This window comes from Lampetra fluviatilis, chromosome 62 (genome assembly GCF_964198595.1).
Source record: "Lampetra fluviatilis chromosome 62, kcLamFluv1.1, whole genome shotgun sequence".
Lineage (NCBI taxonomy): Eukaryota > Metazoa > Chordata > Hyperoartia > Petromyzontiformes > Petromyzontidae > Lampetra > Lampetra fluviatilis.
This window is the reverse complement of record NC_136336.1, coordinates 1843205-1862717: the sequence shown is the minus strand read 5'-3', so window position 1 is coordinate 1862717 and position 19513 is coordinate 1843205. Positions and strand designations below refer to the sequence as shown.

Below are 19513 nucleotides of genomic sequence, written 5' to 3'. Positions count from 1 at the left end.
GGACGAGCGTGACGTCACCGCGTTAGATTCGGGCCGTGCGCGATGACGTCACCGAGGCGTATTGTGAGATGTCGCGGGTGGTGGTTGGGGGGGTGACGTCATCGCGCTGGGTGTCATTCAACTTCTGACAGGACCACCAAGGCAGCAAGACGAAGACTGAGACTGCCGTGTGAGTCTTGGGAGTACTTTATGAAGGATCATGGAGGGGGTGGGGCAGTAACAGGATCACTGATGAACAGAAGGCCAATAAGTTTTGTACAATTTTACACCACGTACGCAGACGTTGGTACTTGGGGTTCAATCGCCGCTTTAAAAAAAACTTTTCACGCGGAAACGAGAAATCGTGAAGCACGACTGCCTTGTTGCTTTCAACTCGGGTGACATCACCGCGGCCACGTGGTTTCGCGGCAGGCTCGAATTCAGAAGCTCGCGGTTCGAATCCAGCGGCCGCCCCGATTATTACTGCGGTGAGCGAAAGACCACAGCAACAATAAGACAACGCCGCGTGGAAGATCCCCCGGCGTCATTGGCAAGAGTTGGCCATTGTGTGCCGGTGACGGGGTCCGTCCACATTTGCCAAATTCGAAGAAAATGACGCCTGAAAATGACCCCAACTGGGACAATGCACCGCCATCACGGCCCCCCTTCCCCAAAGCTGTCAGACTTAATGCCCAAGGTCACTCTTGTAAACGAGACGTATCCTGGCGTTTCTCACGCGGTTAACGACATCAACTTGACGCGCAGTGACGTTCGTAAACAATGTGCAGCGACGAGATGATGAGCGCGGGGATGAACACGACGGAAACCTTCAGCATAATCCCGCCGCACATTTATAATGCGCCCATTAAGAAGCTATATACCGGCGGACACGGGACGATTAAATAACATTCCATACAAAAAACTTCTAAAATGCATAATATAAATATAAAAACAAGGTAGACTTGCCAGTTGACCACCGTAAGCTGGTGACAGCAGCTGTGGCAGACACGGCTGTTAATGTGATCCAAACCAAGCAAATTCACAGCGGGGGAACAATCAAGTCGCGAGCGAGCGCACGCACACAAAGACAAAGACGCGCGCGCGTGTATTTGACAGCAGAAGCGTGGCCGTCAAGACAAGCACCGTCAATCTGTCGCTTCGTCCGCCTCCATCTCCGAACAAGACCGGCCCCCCATCCGCAGCGGCCGGGGCGGCCGTGCGGCCGGGGCCGTCGCGGGCGGGAGGCGGGCACCACGTCACCCTCTCCGTCGGCCCGTCACCCCACCGCCCCGTGCCACCGCCTCCACGCCGCGGGGTCACGCCATCAAACGCAAAGACACCATATGTACACACAAGTGCTCGGGGGAAACTCCGTAGGTGGCAAGTTGTATCGTGGTCCAGCCTTCCCCTTTGGCACCGACGCAGTCCAATTACGAGGCTCTTTATTCATGCACCGGCCTTCGTTCACGATCGCACGACACGCGCTTCCCAAAGTCCTCGCACGCACGACGCCGCCAGCGCCCCCGCCGCAGGATTAACCAGATGAGCCTCCGCACCTGGGGCCCCAGCGAGCGCAACCCCACGTGGTCTGCGGCAGAGGCAATGTCGCCCCTTCTTGACGGGCGCCCCCCTAACCGGGGGCCTCCCTCTCCCGCTCGGCAAGACGAGCGTGCGACAATAACAGCGGTTCCGATTTAACGGCCGGTCGGAATCCTCTATTCTATGCCCCCTGTAACCGTTCCCGTTCTGCCGTGATGTGCACCAACGCCGACTTATTGAGGGCGATATTGGCGCGTAAAATAAATATTTTATTTTGATTGCAGTTTTAAGAGGCGCAAACTGGACTACTTGTCCTGCTGGTGGGCTGGACTCGGAACCTTCCGGAACGTTCCGCAGAAATTCCCCCCCCCATAATTAATTTACTTCCAGAGTGAACACTCGCGGGGGGCTGCTCGGACGTTGTTAAGTCATTAGGTCATAGACGATCCAGCTCAAGGCGGCCCCACACCACGGCCAACACGAAAAACAACTCGTGGAGTATTTCCACGTGCAACTCACACGAGGCGATAAACACACCTGTTACAGTAGTGGGCATTAGCAGACTAAGCAAAGCCACCAGCCCCCCGCCCGCCCGCCCGCCCCACTCGCCTTCTCGCACAGCGTTACAGATAAGCGCTGTGTCAACCACCAACTTCTTGGTCCAGCTTCACCTCCCAATAACAAGACATGCCTCATCATCCTTCCATTCTTCTTCTCAACATGGACCAGGGGAACGCAGGGGACGGTGGCGACGTCTGCAAGACGACGGCCGTCCTCGCTTGACAGGAATCCAGGGGCCGTGCGAATCGTTGCTGTGAAAGGGCCGTTACTTGCTGCTGCTGCTGCTGGGTAGCTTTGGCCAAGCCCAGCGATTGCTAAGGTCACGCCACGGTCTCTGGCACCGGTCGCGTGCGATGAAACCATACACCACCACCACCGCCACAGAGACGCGACGCGAGTGCATGACAGTGGGAGGGGGGCGATGAGGCGAGCGGGTAACGTGCGCCGCGTCAGGGAGGTTAGAGTTTCAGAAAACGCCTCAAAGCGCCGCCAGGCCAAAGTTGCATCTGCACGAGCCCATGCCGGCGCAATCCTTCCACTCGTCCGAGCCGGGGTCGTACGTCTGCGTGAGGCCCAGGTAGGCGGAGCCCGAGTGGCCGCCCACCGCGTACAGGAAGCCGTCGATCACCGACACCCCCACGCCGGTGCGGGGGGCGCTCATCGGCCGGCACGTGGTCCACTGGTCGAGCTGCGGGTCGTAGCGCTCGATGCTGGCCAGGTGGTTCACGCCGTTGTGTCCGCCCACCACGAACAGGAAGCCCATCGCCACGCCCGCGCCGAAGTTGATGCGCTTGTCCGCCATGGGCGCCACCATCTCCCAGTCGCCCTTGCCCGGGTCGAACCTCTCCACGCTGTTGAGGTGCGCGGGGCCGTAGCCGCCGACGGCGTAGATCATCCCGGCGAGGGCGGCCGCGGCGAAGCAGCTGCGCTTCTTCAGCATGGGCTCGGCGGGGCTCCAGCGGCCGAGGCGCGGGGAGAACCGCTCCACGGAGCGCAGGTAGTTCTGCCCGTCGTAGCCGCCCAGCGCGAACAGCTCGCCGTCCAGCACGGCCAGCCCCAGCGTGCTGCGGCACTCCGTCATGGCGGGCGCCAGGTCCCAGCTGGCCACCTCCGGGTCCCACCGCTCCACCGAGCTTTCGTGCCGCCCGTAGGGCACGCGGTTGCGCACGCGGCACGCCACGCCGCCCACCACGTACAGGCGCCGCTCCAGCACGGCGCAGGCACACTCGTAGCGCGGCTTGGCGAGGGGCGGCAGCGGCGCCCACGTGTCGCTGCCGGGCTGGTACGCCTCCACGCAGTCCAGCGTGGCGAACAGCCCGTTCTTGCCGCCCACCGCGCACAGGACCCGCGGCGCGCAGCGGGGCCGCGCCATCGGCTCAGAGGCGTGCGGCGCCAGCCGCTCCTCGGGCGCGAAGTGGTAGCGCAGGGCCTCGTTGAGGAGCTGCTTGCAGGCGCGGTCGTCCCGCAGCAGCTGGTTGGCCTCGTACAGCCGCGTCAGCGACTTGACGCTGAGCAGGGGCAGCCGCACGCAGCGCATGAGGGCCGGCAGGTGGGCCCGGCGCTCGCGGGGGGCCGCCTTCACCCAGCTCTCGAGCGCGCCGAACGCCGACTCCTCCGAGGTGACGGCGAGGCCGTCGCTCGACAGCACCTCGTGCAGCTCGGCGGGACTCAGCTCGAGGAACTCCTCGGTGCGGCGGACCTCTTCGAAGCGCTGCTGCAGGAAGCGCCGCGCCGCCAGGCGCAGCTCGGGGCAGCCGTGAGCGTCGGCGAAGCGCGCGATGCCGATGCAGTTGGCCGGGTCGAGCTGGCGCTCGAGGAAGTCGCAGCACTCTTTGAGCACCAGCCGCACCTGCGGAGATGGCGGGGTGCAGTCGGAGCATATTTTAATACTTCGATTTGTCAGTCGCGGCCGTGATGGATGGGACGCCGCTGCCGTGGCGCGACGGTGATTCAAATTGTTTCCTTCCCGGGTGGAGTCGTAACATACGTGGAAACAGGCTGGTGTCAGATGTCAAGGTTTTAGCTCTAAATCTTCAACATTATTTTGAATGGGCCGAATATTTCAGGATTTGTAACCATGCTGTACGTTTGAGGGACATGAATGCGGTGCCACGGTTAGCACACTGAGTTTGTATGCCACAGCCTGACAATTTTTCAATCTCCCGGCACGGCAGTTTACACGATGGCCGAGTTTCTTAGATTCCTATGCCTCTGTCCAAACCAGCAGTATAAATGTACACCAGTTGGTTGATTTTTAGGGTTGCGTTTCGTGGGGTCAAGTTTGAGGATTTTCAATCGAGCTTCGTCCACTGCTGGTCCTTCATCCAGCAGTGGCACGAGGAGGGACGTTGCACAACTGAACCTTTGTCTTCACAAACCAACGGCAAATCGTAGTCCAGATGGCCATAGCATGTGGAAGGCATTAATCTTAAAAGTCCGTGCATTTCATATGTAGAAATTATCTTAAGCACATTTCATCCATATCTACATCATGGGACCTCCTTTGCCAGTACCAAAATATGAGAATAGGTTTTCCCCTTTTTTATGCCAACAAAACAACTGTGTTGAGATGTTAAAACACCAAACTGAAACCTTTTACAAGGAATCACGTCTGCATTAACCACAATGCTTGTGGTCAGAATGCAAACAAAACACATTCCTGCGGAGGGAGCTGCTAGGAACGTTGGGTTGCTCGGTCAATGGCCAGGGTCAACGGCGGCGTGGTGTATTCCGCAAATATGGATGACTGTGAGGGCCGGCACAAGCCGGCGTGAGTAGGCTAAACGTTTAGCTTTATAAGGGCACCACAGGGTGACCAGCCCCTCCCCACCCAGCCCCACTCTACCCAGCCCCACCCCTCCCATTTTTTGAAGAACGACGGAGGGACATAATAATCCCTTGTGGGCTGGTGTAACTAGGAGGTTCCTACCAGTAAAATGTACTCTGACAAAATATGCAGTCCTTGAAACTGATTGGTCCACACCAGAGACAGCTTTCTTTTGAGCCTCGTCTCAAACGGTGTTAGCCCAGAGGACGCCAAGTTTATTGTTTGCACTCGCCGATACTGAACTCACCGGACCTCACCTACAATCACCAGGACTGGAAAGCCAATGGGCCGATGGACTAAGACGGATCTTTAAGTGACACGTAACAGAAGACACCACTCACCAATAAGTGACCCACCGCTCACTCGCACTCACCCACCGCTCACTCACACTCACCCACCACTCACACTCACCCACCACTCACTCGCACTCACCCACCACTCACTCGCACTCACCCACCACTCACCCACCACTCACACTCGCCCACCCACCACTCACTCGCACTCACCCACCACTCACTTACCCTCACCCACCACTCACTCGCACTCACCCACCGCTCACTCACCCTCACCCACCACTCACTCACCCACCACTCACTCAACCTCACCCACCACTCACCCACCGCTCACTCACCCTCACCCACCACTCACTCTCAACCCTCCACTCACCCACACCTCACACTCGCCCACCCACCACTCGCTCACCCACCCACACCCACCAACCAACCCACCCACCATCCACACCCACTCACCCACCACCCACTCACCACCCACCCTCCACCCACTACCCACACTCACCCACCACTCACACTGTAACCCACCACTCACTCACACTCACCCACCACTCACCCACCCACCACATTAACACAATTGGGCCCATGCCCTCATCACGTTCACGTGTACAGACGAGACAGTCGAGTGCTGCTGCTGCTGCACGTACACACGTTGAAGAGACGTGGAGCACACGGGAGATACACCCCAGCCATAGGACCCGTCGAGACCAACGTTGGCCCAACGTTGGCGTGTGGTTGTAACCGTTGGGTCCAACGTTGACCCAACGTTGGTGTGTGGTTGTAACCGTTGGCCCCAACGTTGACCCAACGTTGGTGTGTGGTTGTAACCGTTGGGCCCAACGTTGACCCAACGTTGGCGTGTGGTTGTAACAGTCGGGCCCCACGTTGACCCAACGTTGGTGTGTGGTTGTAACCGTTGGGCCCAACGTTGACCCAACGTTGGCGTGTGGTTGTAACAGTCGGGCCCAACGTTGCGTCTGGACTGTTCGTCGGACTTCTTTCGCACCGTACGTGGCCAACCGTGCACAGCGAAGGCGACGAGATGGAGGCAGGGGGGGGGGTGTTAGAACAACAAAAAACCTCCGCACCGCCGACACAAACATCAAACCACCAACGTTGCCACGACGTTCGCCCCACACCACCCACCAACCTGCAGGAGGTTCGCAGCCGTGAGCAGAGCCTCGACCGTGTCCTGCGACACGTACACGGCGCCCGTGTAGGCGAAGTCGACGATGGCGTGCAGCGCCGCCTCGGCGACGCACCGCAGGCGCACCTCGGGGTGCTCGTGCGCCAGGCCGCCTGCGAACATGGCGCGGAAGTAGGGGCTGATGGAGGCGAGCACGGCGCGGTGCGCGGGGCAGCGCGCCGCGCCCGCGCACAGCACCACGTCGCACAGAGCGCGCTGCTGCCGCAGCTGGTTCAGGCCCTCGAGCAGCTGCTCCGAGTGCGGGTAGGCCAGGTTGGCGAGCGTGTATGCCGGCGGTTGCTGTTGTTGCTGTTGTTGCTCTTGCTGCTGTTGAGGGGCGAGAAGACGAGGGAGCTGCTGTTGTTGCTGCTGCTGTTGTTGTACGAACGGGTCCATCATGGACGGCTGCTGTGTTGAGGTTGCCGCGTCGCGTCTGGTCCGGCTTAGTGACAGCCCTCTCCCTTCACTCTCTCCGCCCTCTCCCTTCGCTCTCTCCTCCCTCTCCCTTCACTCTCTCCCTTAACTCTCTCCTCCCTCTCCCTTCGCTCTCTCCTCCTTCTCCCTTCACTCTCTCCTCCCTCTCCCTTCGCTCTCTCCTCCCTCTCCCTTCACTCTCTCCTCCCTCTCCCTTCACTCTCTCCGCCCTCTCCCTTCGCTCTCTCCTCCCTCTCCCTTCACTCTCTCCCTTAACTCTCTCCTCCCTCTCCCTTCGCTCTCTCCTCCCTCTCCCTTCACTCTCTCCTCCCTCTCCCTTCGCTCTCTCCTCCCTCTCCCTTCACTCTCTCCTCCCTCTCCCTTCACTCTCTCCTCCCTCTCCCTTCACTCTCTCCTCCCTCTCCCTTCACTCTCTCCTCCCTCTCCCTTCGCTCTCTCCTCCCTCTCCCTTCACTCTCTCCTCCCTCTCCCTTCGCTCTCTCCTCCCTCTCCCTTCACTCTCTCCTCCCTCTCCCTTCGCTCTCTCCACCCTCTCCCTTAACTCTCTCCACCCTCTCCCTTCACTCTCTCCTCCCTCTCCCTTCACTCTCTCCTCCCTCTCCCTTCGCTCTCTCCTCCCTCTCCCTTCACTCTCTCCTCCCTCTCCCTTCACTCTCTCCTCCCTCTCCCTTCGCTCTCTCCTCCCTCTCCCTTCACTCTCTCCTCCCTCTCCCTTCGCTCTCTCCTCCCTCTCCCTTCACTCTCTCCTCCCTCTCTTTTTTTTTACGATCAGTGGAAACAAGAAGATGCTCGGTGTATTCGGCACTTTGTTTCGGTCATCATTTCGTAATTTTTTTTTTTAAACTGGGCTTTATGTAGCCCTCGCTTGCTATTTCGCTCACTCTCTCGCTCGCTCTCTCGCTCTCTCTCTCACTCGCTCTCTCTCTCGCTCGTTCTGTCGCTCATTCTCTCGCTCACTCTCTCGTTATGTACGGCACCCCCCTCGCAGTCCGACGGCCTCCGACGGGTAGTTCATAACAGCATGCAGAGCTCTCCGTCATCTGCCACGGAGCACACGGCCTCCTCCATTGCCCACTGCTCCATGAAGGCCGGCACGGCGTGGGTCAACCGCGCATGGCGGAACTCCAGCCACACCCTGGCTCCGACCAGAGCGCGGAAGATGCCCAGGCTGTTGGCCGGACGTTTCCCCTCCAGGGCCACCTTCCTCGCCCTGTATATGGCGAGCTTGGCGTAGCCGACGAGCACGTTGACCAGCCCCTGAAGATGTTGGGATCCGTCGCCCTTTCGGTATCCAAAGATGAGGAGCGTCGGGGAGAAGTGGAGGCTGAACTTTAGGAGGATGTTTCTCAGGACCTTGAACAGCGAGTCCAGGCTCTTGCACTCCACGTATTGGTGTGCCACAGTCTCCAGTTTACCGCAGAACCGGCACTCCGGGGGCGTGTCGGTGAAGCGCGCCAGGGAGGCGTTGGTGGTGACGGTGCCGTGGGCGATGCTCCAGCTGAGGTCGCCGATGCGGTTGTACGTCGGCCTGGAGTAGAGTTGCCTCCAGCGAGGCCTCTCCGGAGAGATGCAGGGCAGGGCTTTCCTCCAGGCATGGTCCTTGTGGCTCCTCAGGGTGTCCTGTTGGTGAAACCGGACCATGTAGGAGTAAAGCACCTTCCTCTTGACATTTGCGAAGGCCACCTCTGGTAGGTCTTCCAGCCGGCACAGGTTGTGATCCGCCTTCGCTTGTCGGCATTGGCGCTGCAGCGGCACGACGGAGAGCTCCGGTGGAGAGGGACCGAGAGGGGCCTCGTCATCCCCAACGCCGATGGGGGGCGTTCCTCCCGCTCCTTTCACTCTCTCCTCCCTCTCCCTTCACTCTCTCCACCCTCTCCCTTCACTCTCTCCGCCCTCTCCCTTCACTCTCTCCTCCCTCTCCCTTCACTCTCTCCACCCTCTCCCTTCACTCTCTCCGCCCTCTCCCTTCACTCTCTCCTCCCTCTCCCTTCGCTCTCTCCACCCTCTCCCTTCGCTCTCTCCACCCTCTCCCTTAACTCTCTCCACCCTCTCCCTTCACTCTCTCCTCCCTCTCCCTTCACTCTCTCCACCCTCTCCCTTAACTCTCTCCACCCTCTCCCTTCACTCTCTCCTTCCTCTCCCTTCGCTCTCTCCACCCTCTCCCTTCGCTCTCTCCACCCTCTCCCTTCACTCTCTCCACCCTCTCCCTTCACTCTCTCCACCCTCTCCCTTCACTCTCTCCACCCTCTCCCTTAACTCTCTCCTCCCTCTCCCTTGACTCTCTCCGCCCTCTCCCTAAACTCTCTCCTCCCTCTCCCTTAACTCTCTCCGCCCTCTCCCTTCACTCTCTCCACCCTCTCCCTTCACTCTCTCCACCCTCTCCCTTAACTCTCTCCACCCTCTCCCTTCACTCTCTCCTCCCTCTCCCTTCACTCTCTCCACCCTCTCCCTTCACACTCTCCACCCTCTCCCTTAACTCTCTCCTCCCTCTCCCTTAACTCTCCCCTTCACTCTCTCCACCCTCTTCCTTCACTCTCTCCACCCTCTCCCTTCACTCTCTCCACCCTCTCCCTTAACTCTCTCCACCCTCTCCCTTCGTTCTCTCCTCCCTCTCCCTTAACTCTCTCCACCCTCTCCCTTCACTCTCTCCACCCTCTCCCTTCACTCTCTCTTCCCTCTCCCTTAACTCTCTCCACCCTCTCCCTTCGTTCTCTCCTCCCTCTCCCTTAACTCTCTCCACCCTCTCCCTTCACTCTCTCCACCCTCTCCCTTCACTCTCTCCACCCTCTCCCTTCACTCTCTCCTCCCTCTCCCTTAACTCTCTCCACCCTCTCCCTTCACTCTCTCCACCCTCTCCCTTCACTCTCTCTCCCTCTCCCTTAACTCTCTCCACCCTCTCCCTTCACTCTCTCCTCCCTCTCCTTCACTCTCTCCACCCTCTCCCTTAACTCTCTCCACCCTCTCCCTTCACTCTCACCACCCTCTCCCTTCACTCTCTCCTCCCTCACCCTTCACTCTCTCCACCCTCTCCCTTAACTCTCTCCACCCTCTCCCTTCACTCTCTCCACCACCTCTCCCTTCACTCTCTCCACCCTCTCCCTTCACTCTCTCCACCCTCTCCCTTCGCTCTCTCCTCCCTCTCCCTTCGTTCTCTTCCTCCCTCTCCCTTAACTCTCTCCACCCTCTCCCTTCACTCTCTCCACCCACTCCCTTCACTCTCTCCACCCTCTTCCTTCACTCTCTCCACCCTCTCCCTTCACTCTCTCCTCCCTCTCCCTTAACTCTCTCCACCCTCTCCCTTCACTCTCTCCACCCTCTCCCTTCACACTCTCTTCCCTCTCCCTTAACTCTCTCCACCCTCTCCCTTCACTCTCTCCTCCCTCTCCCTTCACTCTCTCCACCCTCTCCCTTAACTCTCTCCACCCACTCCCTTCACTCTCTCCACCCTCTCCCTTCACTCTCTCCTCCCTCTCCCTTCACTCTCTCCACCCCTCACCCTTAACTCTCTCCACCCTCTCCCTTCACTCTCTCCACCCTCTCCCTTCACTCTCTCCACCCTCTCCCTTCACACTCTCCACCCTCTCCCTTCGCTCTCTCCTCCCTCTCCCTTCGTTCTCTCCTCCCTCTCCCTTCACTCTCTCCACCCTCTCCCTTCACTCTCTCCTCCCTCTCCCTTAACTCTCTCCTCCCTCTCCCTTCACTCTCTCCTCCCTCTCCCTTCACTCTCTCCGCCCTCTCCCTTCACTCTCTCCTCCCTCTCCCTTCACTCTCTCCACCCTCTCCCTTCACTCTCTCCTCCCTCTCCCTTAACTCTCTCCACCCTCTCCCTTAACTCTCTCCTCCCTCTCCCTTCACTCTCTCCACCCTCTCCCTTCACTCTCTCCTCCCTCTCCCTTAACTCTCTCCTCCCTCTCCCTTAACTCTCTCCTCCCTCTCCCTTCACTCTCTCCACCCTCTCCCTTCACTCTCTCCACCCTCTCCCTTAACTCTCTCCTCCCTCTCCCTTCACTCTCTCCACCCTCTCCCTTCACTCTCTCCTCCCTCTCCCTTAACTCTCTCCTCCCTCTCCCTTAACTCTCTCCTCCCTCTCCCTTCACTCTCTCCACCCTCTCCCTTAACTCTCTCCACCCTCTCCCTTCACTCTCTCCGCCCTCTCCCTTCACTCTCTCCGCCCTCTCCCTTCACTCTCTCCTCCCTCTCCCTTCACTCTCTCCACCCTCTCCCTTCACTCTCACCACCCTCTCCCTTCACTCTCTCCTCCCTCTCCCTTCGTTCTCTCCACCCTCTCCCTTCACTCTCTCCTCCCTCTCCCTTCACTCTCTCCACCCTCTCCCTTCACTCTCTCCACCCTCTCCCTTCACTCTCTCCACCCTCTCCCTTAACTCTCTCCACCCTCTCCCTTCACTCTCTCCTCCCTCTCCCTTCGTTCTCTCCACCCTCTCCCTTCACTCTCTCCTCCCTCTCCCTTCACTCTCTCCACCCTCTCCCTTCACTCTCTCCACCCTCTCCCTTAACTCTCTCCGCCCTCTCCCTTCACTCTCTCCGCCCTCTCCCTTCACTCTCTCCTCCCTCTCCCTTCACTCTCTCCACCCTCTCCCTTCACTCTCTCCACCCTCTCCCTTCACTCTCTCCACCCTCTCCCTTCACTCTCTCCACCCTCTCCCTTCACTCTCTCCACCCTCTCCCTTCACTCTCTCCACCCTCTCCCTTCACTCTCTCCACCCTCTCCCTTAACTCTCTCCACCCTCTCCCTTCGCTCTCTCCTCCCTCTCCCTTCGTTCTCTCCACCCTCTCCCTTCACTCTCTCCTCCCTCTCCCTTCACTCTCTCCACCCTCTCCCTTCACTCTCTCCACCCTCTCCCTTCACTCTCTCCACCCTCTCCCTTCACTCTCTCCACCCTCTCCCTTCGCTCTCTCCACCCTCTCCCTTCGTTCTCTCCACCCTCTCCCTTCACTCTCTCCTCCCTCTCCCTTAATTCTCTCCACCCTCTTCCTTCACTCTCTCCACCCTCTCCCTTCACTCTCTCCACCCTCTCCCTTCACTCTCTCCACCCTCTCCCTTCACTCTCTCCACCCTCTCCCTTCACTCTCTCCACCCTCTCCCTTCGCTCTCTCCACCCTCTCCCTTCGTTCTCTCCACCCTCTCCCTTCACTCTCTCCTCCCTCTCCCTTAATTCTCTCCACCCTCTTCCTTCACTCTCTCCACCCTCTCCCTTCACTCTCTCCACCCTCTCCCTTCACTCTCTCCACCCTCTCCCTTCACTCTCTCCACCCTCTCCCTTCACTCTCTCCACCCTCTCCCTTCACTCTCTCCACCCTCTCCCTTCACTCTCTCCTCCCTCTCCCTTAACTCTCCCACTCGCGCTTCCAGGCGGGGCTCAGTGACGCAGCGTAGAGCGGCGAAGTGAGACGAGGTGGGGGGGGTGAGACGAGGTGAGGGGGGGGGGGTGAGACGAGGTGGGGGGGGGTGAGACTAAACGACAGCATGCACACGAGACGGCACCATGGCGTTTGTTTGTGGTGCAAACCGTTTTGAAAACCGGTTACCGATTCTAAGTCTCAAAAACTGCTAACGGGCAGAACCGAGTTGGAACGCCGTGCGTGGATCATTTTCATTTGACTAATTGCTCAATCGCAATATGCACAAGAATCCTCCCGTGTGGTCCAGAGGTAGAGAATTGTCGAGCGTCTGCCTGCCACGCTCTGCATCTCTCTCAATCGTACGAAAGATCGGCGATTATCCATCGTCGTCGTTGTTTGTGTTACAATGAACGTGCCGAAACAGACAAAAGCCACCAAAACCCCCTTTGCACTCCGGGCTCAGTTGGCACGGTGCAGTAGCAGAGTGGCAGACCACCGGTCCAGCGGCCTTCTCTCGTGCAGTTGGTTACCAGGACGAGGAGACAAAAATCCAATTCGAAAAACCCTAAATGTGGCAAACGATACCAAAACACGTCGTGCGAAAAGCACAGACGTGTAGCCTGAACGGGCTGTTGGGGCAAGTGATGTTCGCGAGCACCTAGAAAGGCTGGCACGGCACACGAGGGGGTGGCCAGCACCACGCCCGCCGCCTTTGTCTCCCCAGTAGCGATGTTTACACGCCGCACCAGGTACTCATTTGAGTCGACTTCTGGGAGGCCCAGGACCGGTTCAGATAACCGTCTCTGGTGTAGGCTGTGAGCGGGAATCGAACTCGGGCCGCGGGGATTCGTGGCGCAGCGCGCTAACCGCTGCACTACCGCACACACACGCCACACCGTGTACATCCATCCATCATGTTTCAGAATTAGAAAGCGGAACATTTTATTACGACAAAAATAAATGTACAGTTACCAAAAGTAGAAGAAAATAAAACCATTCGCCCCACCGCGTGATTCATAACGGATGCTCATGACGACGATGAGACCAAAGTACGAAGTGAAATGTAGCCAGAGACGGCTGTGGAGACACGGCCACAGACACAGCGAACATCACAGCACCAGGCACACACACACAGCCAACAGATGGAGACACATGCAGACAGCCAACAACACGGGACAGCCACACACACACAGCTAACAGATAGAGACACATACAGACACAGCGAACATCACAGCACCAGGCACACACACACAGCCAACAGATAGAGACACATGCAGACACAGCGAACATCACGGCACCAGGCACACACACACAGCCAACAGATAGAGACACATGCAGACACAGCGAACATCACGGCACCAGGCACACACACACAGCTAACAGATAGAGACACATGCAGACAGCCAACAACACGGGACAGCCACACACACACAGCCAACAGATAGAGACACATACAGACACAGCCAACAGGAGACCAGCCACACACACAGCTAACAGATAGACACACATACAGACACAGCCAACATCACGGCACCAGGCACACACAGCTAACAGATAGAGACACATGCAGACAGCCAACAGGAGACCAGCCACACACACACAGCTAACAGATAGAGACACATACGGACACAGCGAACATCACGGCACCAGGCACACAGACACACAGCTAACAGATGGAGACACATGCAGACACAGCATGGCATGATAGACGGGCAATATGCACTCAGGAGGGAAAAAAATAATCGATATTGAAGGACAATTTCTGAATCGTCTACGTTATGCACCAATCTCAAATGCCTTTGTGCTAGAATGTAGTGGCGTCACGTCACAACACTTTTGGCAGGAACAGCACAGATGTGACATCAAGTGAGTGATATCACTTCCAGTCGGAAGCAAAAAATGTTTGCAATCGTCCGAAAATTGTGCGTCCTATTTTTTCTTGGATTATTCCGAGGTTCATGTAGAACGCATCCGGAATTCATACACAACCAAATACTTCCACCGACAGGTGAAGTGACGGATAGTCGTCGTCAATCACACACGGAGACACGGCCAGAGAGAGACACGGCAGAGAGAGACACGGCCAGAGAGACACGGCAGAGAGAGACACGGCCAGAGAGACACGGCAGAGAGAGACACGGCCAGAGAGACACGGCAGAGAGAGACACGCCAGAGAGACACGGCAGAGAGAGACACGGCCAGAGAGACACGGCAGAGAGAGACACGGCCAGAGAGACACGGCAGAGAGAGACACGGCCAGAGAGACACGGCAGAGAGAGACACGGCCAGAGAGACACGGCAGAGAGAGACACGCCAGAGAGGGACCAAGCGGTGGTTGTCGCCGTGCCGAGTTGTTTGCGGCCGCAGGCGTTTCCCCGCAGCTCAGGCAAACACGTGCTGCAGGTACGCGAGCCAGTCGGTGAGTGTGGGCGAGTCTTGAGGCGGCTGCGGGAAAAGAGGGCAGCAGGGAGGACGGGGTTAAATCTTGACTTGAAGCTTTCGTGACTGCAGGAATTAATATTCTTTGGGTCTTCTACGTGACTTTACCGAAAGACCCACAGAATAGGAGTCCAGGGTTATCGCGGCTTGATACCGGGAAGTCTGAGACGGTGCGGCGACAATGCGGCGGACCGAGAGAACGTTCCGACTCGCACCCGGAGCGTGGAGATGTCGGGGCGCGGCTCGGCGCCGGTGACGGACAGCAGAGTGGCGCCGCTGCCGGCGTTGGGGTAGCCGGGCGGCGCGTGCAGGGTGCACACCACGCTCGCCGTGGCGCCCAGCAGGGCGCGCATTTGCCGCTCCGATTCCCGCCAGTCCACCGCGAACCTGCCGCACCGGCCCACGCACAGACCCCCTTGTAGCCGTCGACCGACTGTTGGGGCGAGCGTTGTTGTTAGCAGCGAGCAACGCCTATGAAGGCCGCCGTAGCCAGCACCACGCCCGGCCGCGTTTATCTCCCGAGTGGCGACGTTTACACAGCGCACCGGGTACTCGTTTCAGGCTCGGCCGACCAAACGGAGGCCCGAGACTGGTTCAGAAAATCGTCGCTGCCGTTGGCCGCGAGCGGGAATCCAGCTCTGCCCGTCAGGTTCGTAGCGGCAGCGCGCCAACTTCTACGCTGCCGCTCCCCCTAACGGCCCACACGCAAGCGCTTGGAGACACGGATAAAGACACAAAAACGTCTCGTGGGCAGGTACACAAAAGGCAAAGATCCCCGGTGTACCCTTCAACAAACTGTTGGGGCACGTGCTCGTTGGCGAGCACCTATTAAGGGCGCACGGCACGCAAGGCGGCGGTGCGACGAGCACGGTACGATATTGGCGGCCTTTGCCTTGTGCGGAAGCTGACCACACTGCACCAAGTACTCATTTACCACGGTGTGGTTGAGTGTGGTAGACCCAGTGGTGATGTTGGTGATGATCATCACGGTGGGAGCATGCTTGAGCAAATGATGGTCAGCACTGTGTGTGTGTGGTGTGTGAGCGTGGCTTGAGTGTAGGTAACCCTGCGTGGTGTGTCGTGATGCCATGGTGTGTGTGTAGTTGATATTGGTTAACCCTGTTGTGTTGAGGATGATGATTGAACCATTGTGAGCGTGGTTCAGTAAAGTTAAATGAGTGCGGCGGTGACGATGATTGTCACAGTTGACAGTTCCGCGTGAACGAGTGCGGTTGAGGAGTGCGGTTGAGGAGTGCGGTTGAGGAGTGCGGTTGAGGAGTGCGGTTGAGGAGTGTCGGTGAGGAGTGCGGTTGAGGAGTGCGGTTGAGGAGTGCGGTTGAGGAGTGTGGATGAGGAGTGCGGTTGAGGAGTGCGGTTGAGGAGTGCGGTTGAGGAGTGCGGTTGAGGAGTGCGGTTGAGGAGTGCGGTTGAGGAGTGCGGTTGAGGAGTGTGGATGAGGAGTGCGGTTGAGGAGTGCGGTTGAGGAGTGCGGTTGAGGAGTGTGGATGAGGAGTGTCGATGAGGAGTGCGGTTGAGGAGTGTGGATGAGGAGTGCGGTTGAGGAGTGTGGATGAGGAGTGCGGTTGAGGAGTGTCGGTGAGGAGTGTCGATGAGGAGTGTCGATGAGGAGTGCGGTTGAGGAGTGTGGATGAGGAGTGCGGTTGAGGAGTGCGGTTGAGGAGTGTGGATGAGGAGTGCGGTTGAGGAGTGTGGATGAGGAGTGCGGTTGAGGAGTGCGGTTGAGGAGTGTGGATGAGGAGTGTGGATGAGGAGTGCGGTTGAGGAGTGCGGTTGAGGAGTGTGGATGAGGAGTGCGGTTGAGGAGTGTGGATGAGGAGTGCGGTTGAGGAGTGCGGTTGAGGAGTGTGGATGAGGAGTGTCGGTGAGGAGTGTGGATGAGGAGTGCGGTTGAGGAGTGTGGATGAGGAGTGCGGTTGAGGAGTGCGGTTGAGGAGTGTGGATGAGGAGTGCGGTTGAGGAGTGCGGTTGAGGAGTGTGGATGAGGAGTGCGGTTGAGGAGTGCGGTTGAGGAGTGCGGTTGAGGAGTGCGGTTGAGGAGTGCGGTTGAGGAGTGTCGATGAGGAGTGTCGATGAGGAGTGCGGTTGAGGAGTGTGGATGAGGAGTGCGGTTGAGGAGTGCGGTTGAGGAGTGTGGATGAGGAGTGCGGTTGAGGAGTGTCGGTGAGGAGTGTCGATGAGGAGTGCGGTTGAGGAGTGTGGATGAGGAGTGCGGTTGAGGAGTGCGGTTGAGGAGTGTCGGTGAGGAGTGTCGATGAGGAGTGCGGTTGAGGAGTGTGGATGAGGAGTGCGGTTGAGGAGTGCGGTTGAGGAGTGTGGATGAGGAGTGCGGTTGAGGAGTGTCGGTGAGGAGTGTCGATGAGGAGTGCGGTTGAGGAGTGTGGATGAGGAGTGCGGTTGAGGAGTGTCGGTGAGGAGTGCGGTTGAGGAGTGTCGGTGAGGAGTGTCGATGAGGAGTGCGGTTGAGGAGTGTCGGTGAGGAGTGTCGATGAGGAGTGTCGGTGAGGAGTGTCGATGAGGAGTGCGGTTGAGGAGTGTCGGTGAAGAGTGTCGGTGAGGAGTGCGGTTGAGGAGTGCGGTTGAGGAGTGTGGATGAGGAGTGCGGTTGAGGAGTGTCGGTGAGGAGTGTGGATGAGGAGTGCGGTTGAGGAGTGCGGTTGAGGAGTGTGGATGAGGAGTGCGGTTGAGGAGTGTCGGTGAGGAGTGTCGATGAGGAGTGCGGTTGAGGAGTGTCGGTGAGGAGTGTCGATGAGGAGTGTCGGTGAGGAGTGCGGTTGAGGAGTGTCGGTGAGGAGTGCGGTGAGGAGTGCGGTTGAGGAGTGTCGGTGAGGAGTGTCGATGAGGAGTGTCGATGAGGAGTGTCGATGAGGAGTGCGGTTGAGGAGTGTCGGTGAGGAGTGTCGATGAGGAGTGTCGATGAGGAGTGCGGTGAGGAGTGCGGTTGAGGAGTGTCGATGAGGAGTGTCGATGAGGAGTGCGGTTGAGGAGTGTCGATGAGGAGTGCGGTGAGGAGTGCGGTTGAGGAGTGTCGGTGAGGAGTGTCGGTGAGGAGTGCGGTTGAGGAGTGTCGGTGAGGAGTGTCGATGAGGAGTGTCGATGAGGAGTGCGGTTGAGGAGTGTCGGTGAGGAGTGTCGGTGAGGAGTGTCGATGAGGAGTGCGGTTGAGGAGTGTCGGTGAGGAGTGCGGTTGAGGAGTGCGGTTGAGGAGTGTCGGTGAGGAGTGTCGGTGAGGAGTGTCGATGAGGAGTGTCGATGAGGAGTGCGGTTGAGGAGTGCGGTTGAGGAGTGTCGGTGAGGAGTGTCGGTGAGGAGTGCGGTTGAGGAGTGTCGGTGAGGAGTGTCGATGAGGAGTGTCGATGAGGACTGCGGTTGAGGAGTGCGGTTGAGGAGTGTCGGTGAGGAGTGTCGGTGAGGAGTGCGGTTGAGGAGTGTCGGTGAGGAGTGTCGATGAGGAGTGTCGATGAGGAGTGCGGTTGAGGAGTGTCGGTGAGGAGTGTCGGTGAGGAGTGTCGATGAGGAGTGCGGTTGAGGAGTGTCGGTGAGGAGTGTGGATGAGGAGTGCGGTTGAGGAGTGTCGGTGAGGAGTGTCGGTGAGGAGTGCGGTTGAGGAGTGCGGTTGAGGAGTGTCGATGAGGAGTGCGGTTGAGGAGTGCGGTTGAGGAGTGCGGTTGAGGAGTGTCGGTGAGGAGTGTCGGTGAGGAGTGCGGTTGAGGAGTGTCGGTGAGGAGTGTCGGTGAGGAGTGTCGATGAGGAGTGCGGTTGAGGAGTGTCGGTGAGGAGTGTGGATGAGGAGTGCGGTTGAGGAGTGTCGGTGAGGAGTGTCGATGAGGAGTGCGGTTGAGGAGTGCGGTTGAGGAGTGTCGATGAGGAGTGCGGTTGAGGAGTGCGGTTGAGGAGTGCGGTTGAGGAGTGTCGGTGAGGAGTGTCGATGAGGAGTGCGGTTGAGGAGTGCGGTTGAGGAGTGCGGTTGAGGAGTGTCGGTGAGGAGTGTCGATGAGGAGTGCGGTTGAGGAGTGTGGTTGAGGAGTGCGGTTGAGGAGTGTCGGTGAGGAGTGTCGATGAGGAGTGCGGTTGAGGAGTGCGGTTGAGGAGTGCGGTTGAGGAGTGTCGGTGAGGAGTGCGGTTGAGGAGTGTCGGTGAGGAGTGTCGATGAGGAGTGCGGTTGAGGAGTGCTGTTGAGGAGTGTCGATGAGGAGTGCGGTTGAGGAGTGCGGTTGAGGAGTGCGGTTGAGGAGTGCGGTTGAGGAGTGCGGTTGAGGAGTGTCGGTGAGGAGTTTCGGTGAGGAGTGCGGTTGAGGAGTGCGGTTGAGGAGTGTCGATGAGGAGTGCGGTTGAGGAGTGTGGTTGAGGAGTGCGGTTGAGGAGTGTCGGTGAGGAGTGCGGTTGAGGAGTGCGGTTGAGGCGTGCGGTGAGTGCGGCGCTCGCACCGGCTCTGCAGGCGCTGGATCTCAGCGACGAGCGCCGCCTGCCCCTCGTAGCGGTGCCGGATCTCCGCGAGGACGGAGCTCACCTTGCCGACTTCCCGACCACCGTCACACAGATCCTCGATGCCCAGCACCACGCAGTTCGTCTGCGCGCACAGACACCGGCACGCGCGCCACGGCACGATCGCTCGCCGGATCGTAGACCTCAAGAGCGCCTCAGCGCGGGGCTCTGAGACGCTGAGCTACCACCACCGAGATCCGGGTTCGAATCCAGGTCCTCAGGTTCTCAGCCGTCCCTTGCGATTAAAGCCAGACGGCCAAGAGATCAAATGGGGCTCGGTTCGGCGCGCGAGTCAAGGACCCTCGGTTAGAATCCGGGCTTCGCCCTCCCGTGACTCGGAGGCTCGGAGACACCACCCCACGGCGGCACCGCTGGGAGCCTGGGTTCGAATCC

At 58.8% G+C, this 19513-nt stretch overlaps 2 protein-coding genes across 2 annotated transcripts in view; both read right to left on the bottom strand.

The window, feature by feature from the left end:
- Positions 1 to 2123: 2123 nt before the first annotated feature.
- KLHL28 (kelch like family member 28) lies at positions 2124 to 6997 on the bottom strand. Its single transcript, XM_078881796.1, has 2 exons — positions 6347 to 6997; positions 2124 to 3928 (listed from the first exon to the last, which is right to left on the bottom strand). The coding sequence occupies exons 1-2, from the start codon at positions 6779 to 6781 to the stop codon at positions 2558 to 2560; spliced, it is 1806 nt and encodes a 601-aa protein (XP_078737922.1). The 5' UTR covers positions 6782 to 6997; the 3' UTR covers positions 2124 to 2557.
- A 6114-nt stretch (positions 6998 to 13111) lies between these two features.
- LOC144951383 (uncharacterized) overlaps positions 13112 to 19513 on the bottom strand; it is a 19787-nt gene continuing 13385 nt past the window's right edge. Inside the window, exons 5-7 of the mRNA XM_078881622.1 lie at positions 19063 to 19246; positions 14833 to 15004; positions 13112 to 14623 (exon numbers count right to left, since the gene is read on the bottom strand). Coding sequence (XP_078737748.1) covers positions 14561 to 14623; positions 14833 to 15004; positions 19063 to 19246 — 419 coding nt within the window. The 3' untranslated portion in view covers positions 13112 to 14560. The remainder of the gene's footprint in view (positions 14624 to 14832; positions 15005 to 19062; positions 19247 to 19513) is intronic.

Excerpts from the sequence above, each read along its gene's own strand:
- KLHL28 (XM_078881796.1), bottom strand. The coding sequence starts at position 6,781 with ATGATGGACCCGTTCGTACAACAACAGCAGCAGCAACAACAGCAGCTC. Across the intron at positions 3,929-6,346 it reads CGGCTGCGAACCTCCTGCAG|GTGCGGCTGGTGCTCAAAGA; the intron begins GTTGGTGGGTGG and ends CCATCTCCGCAG.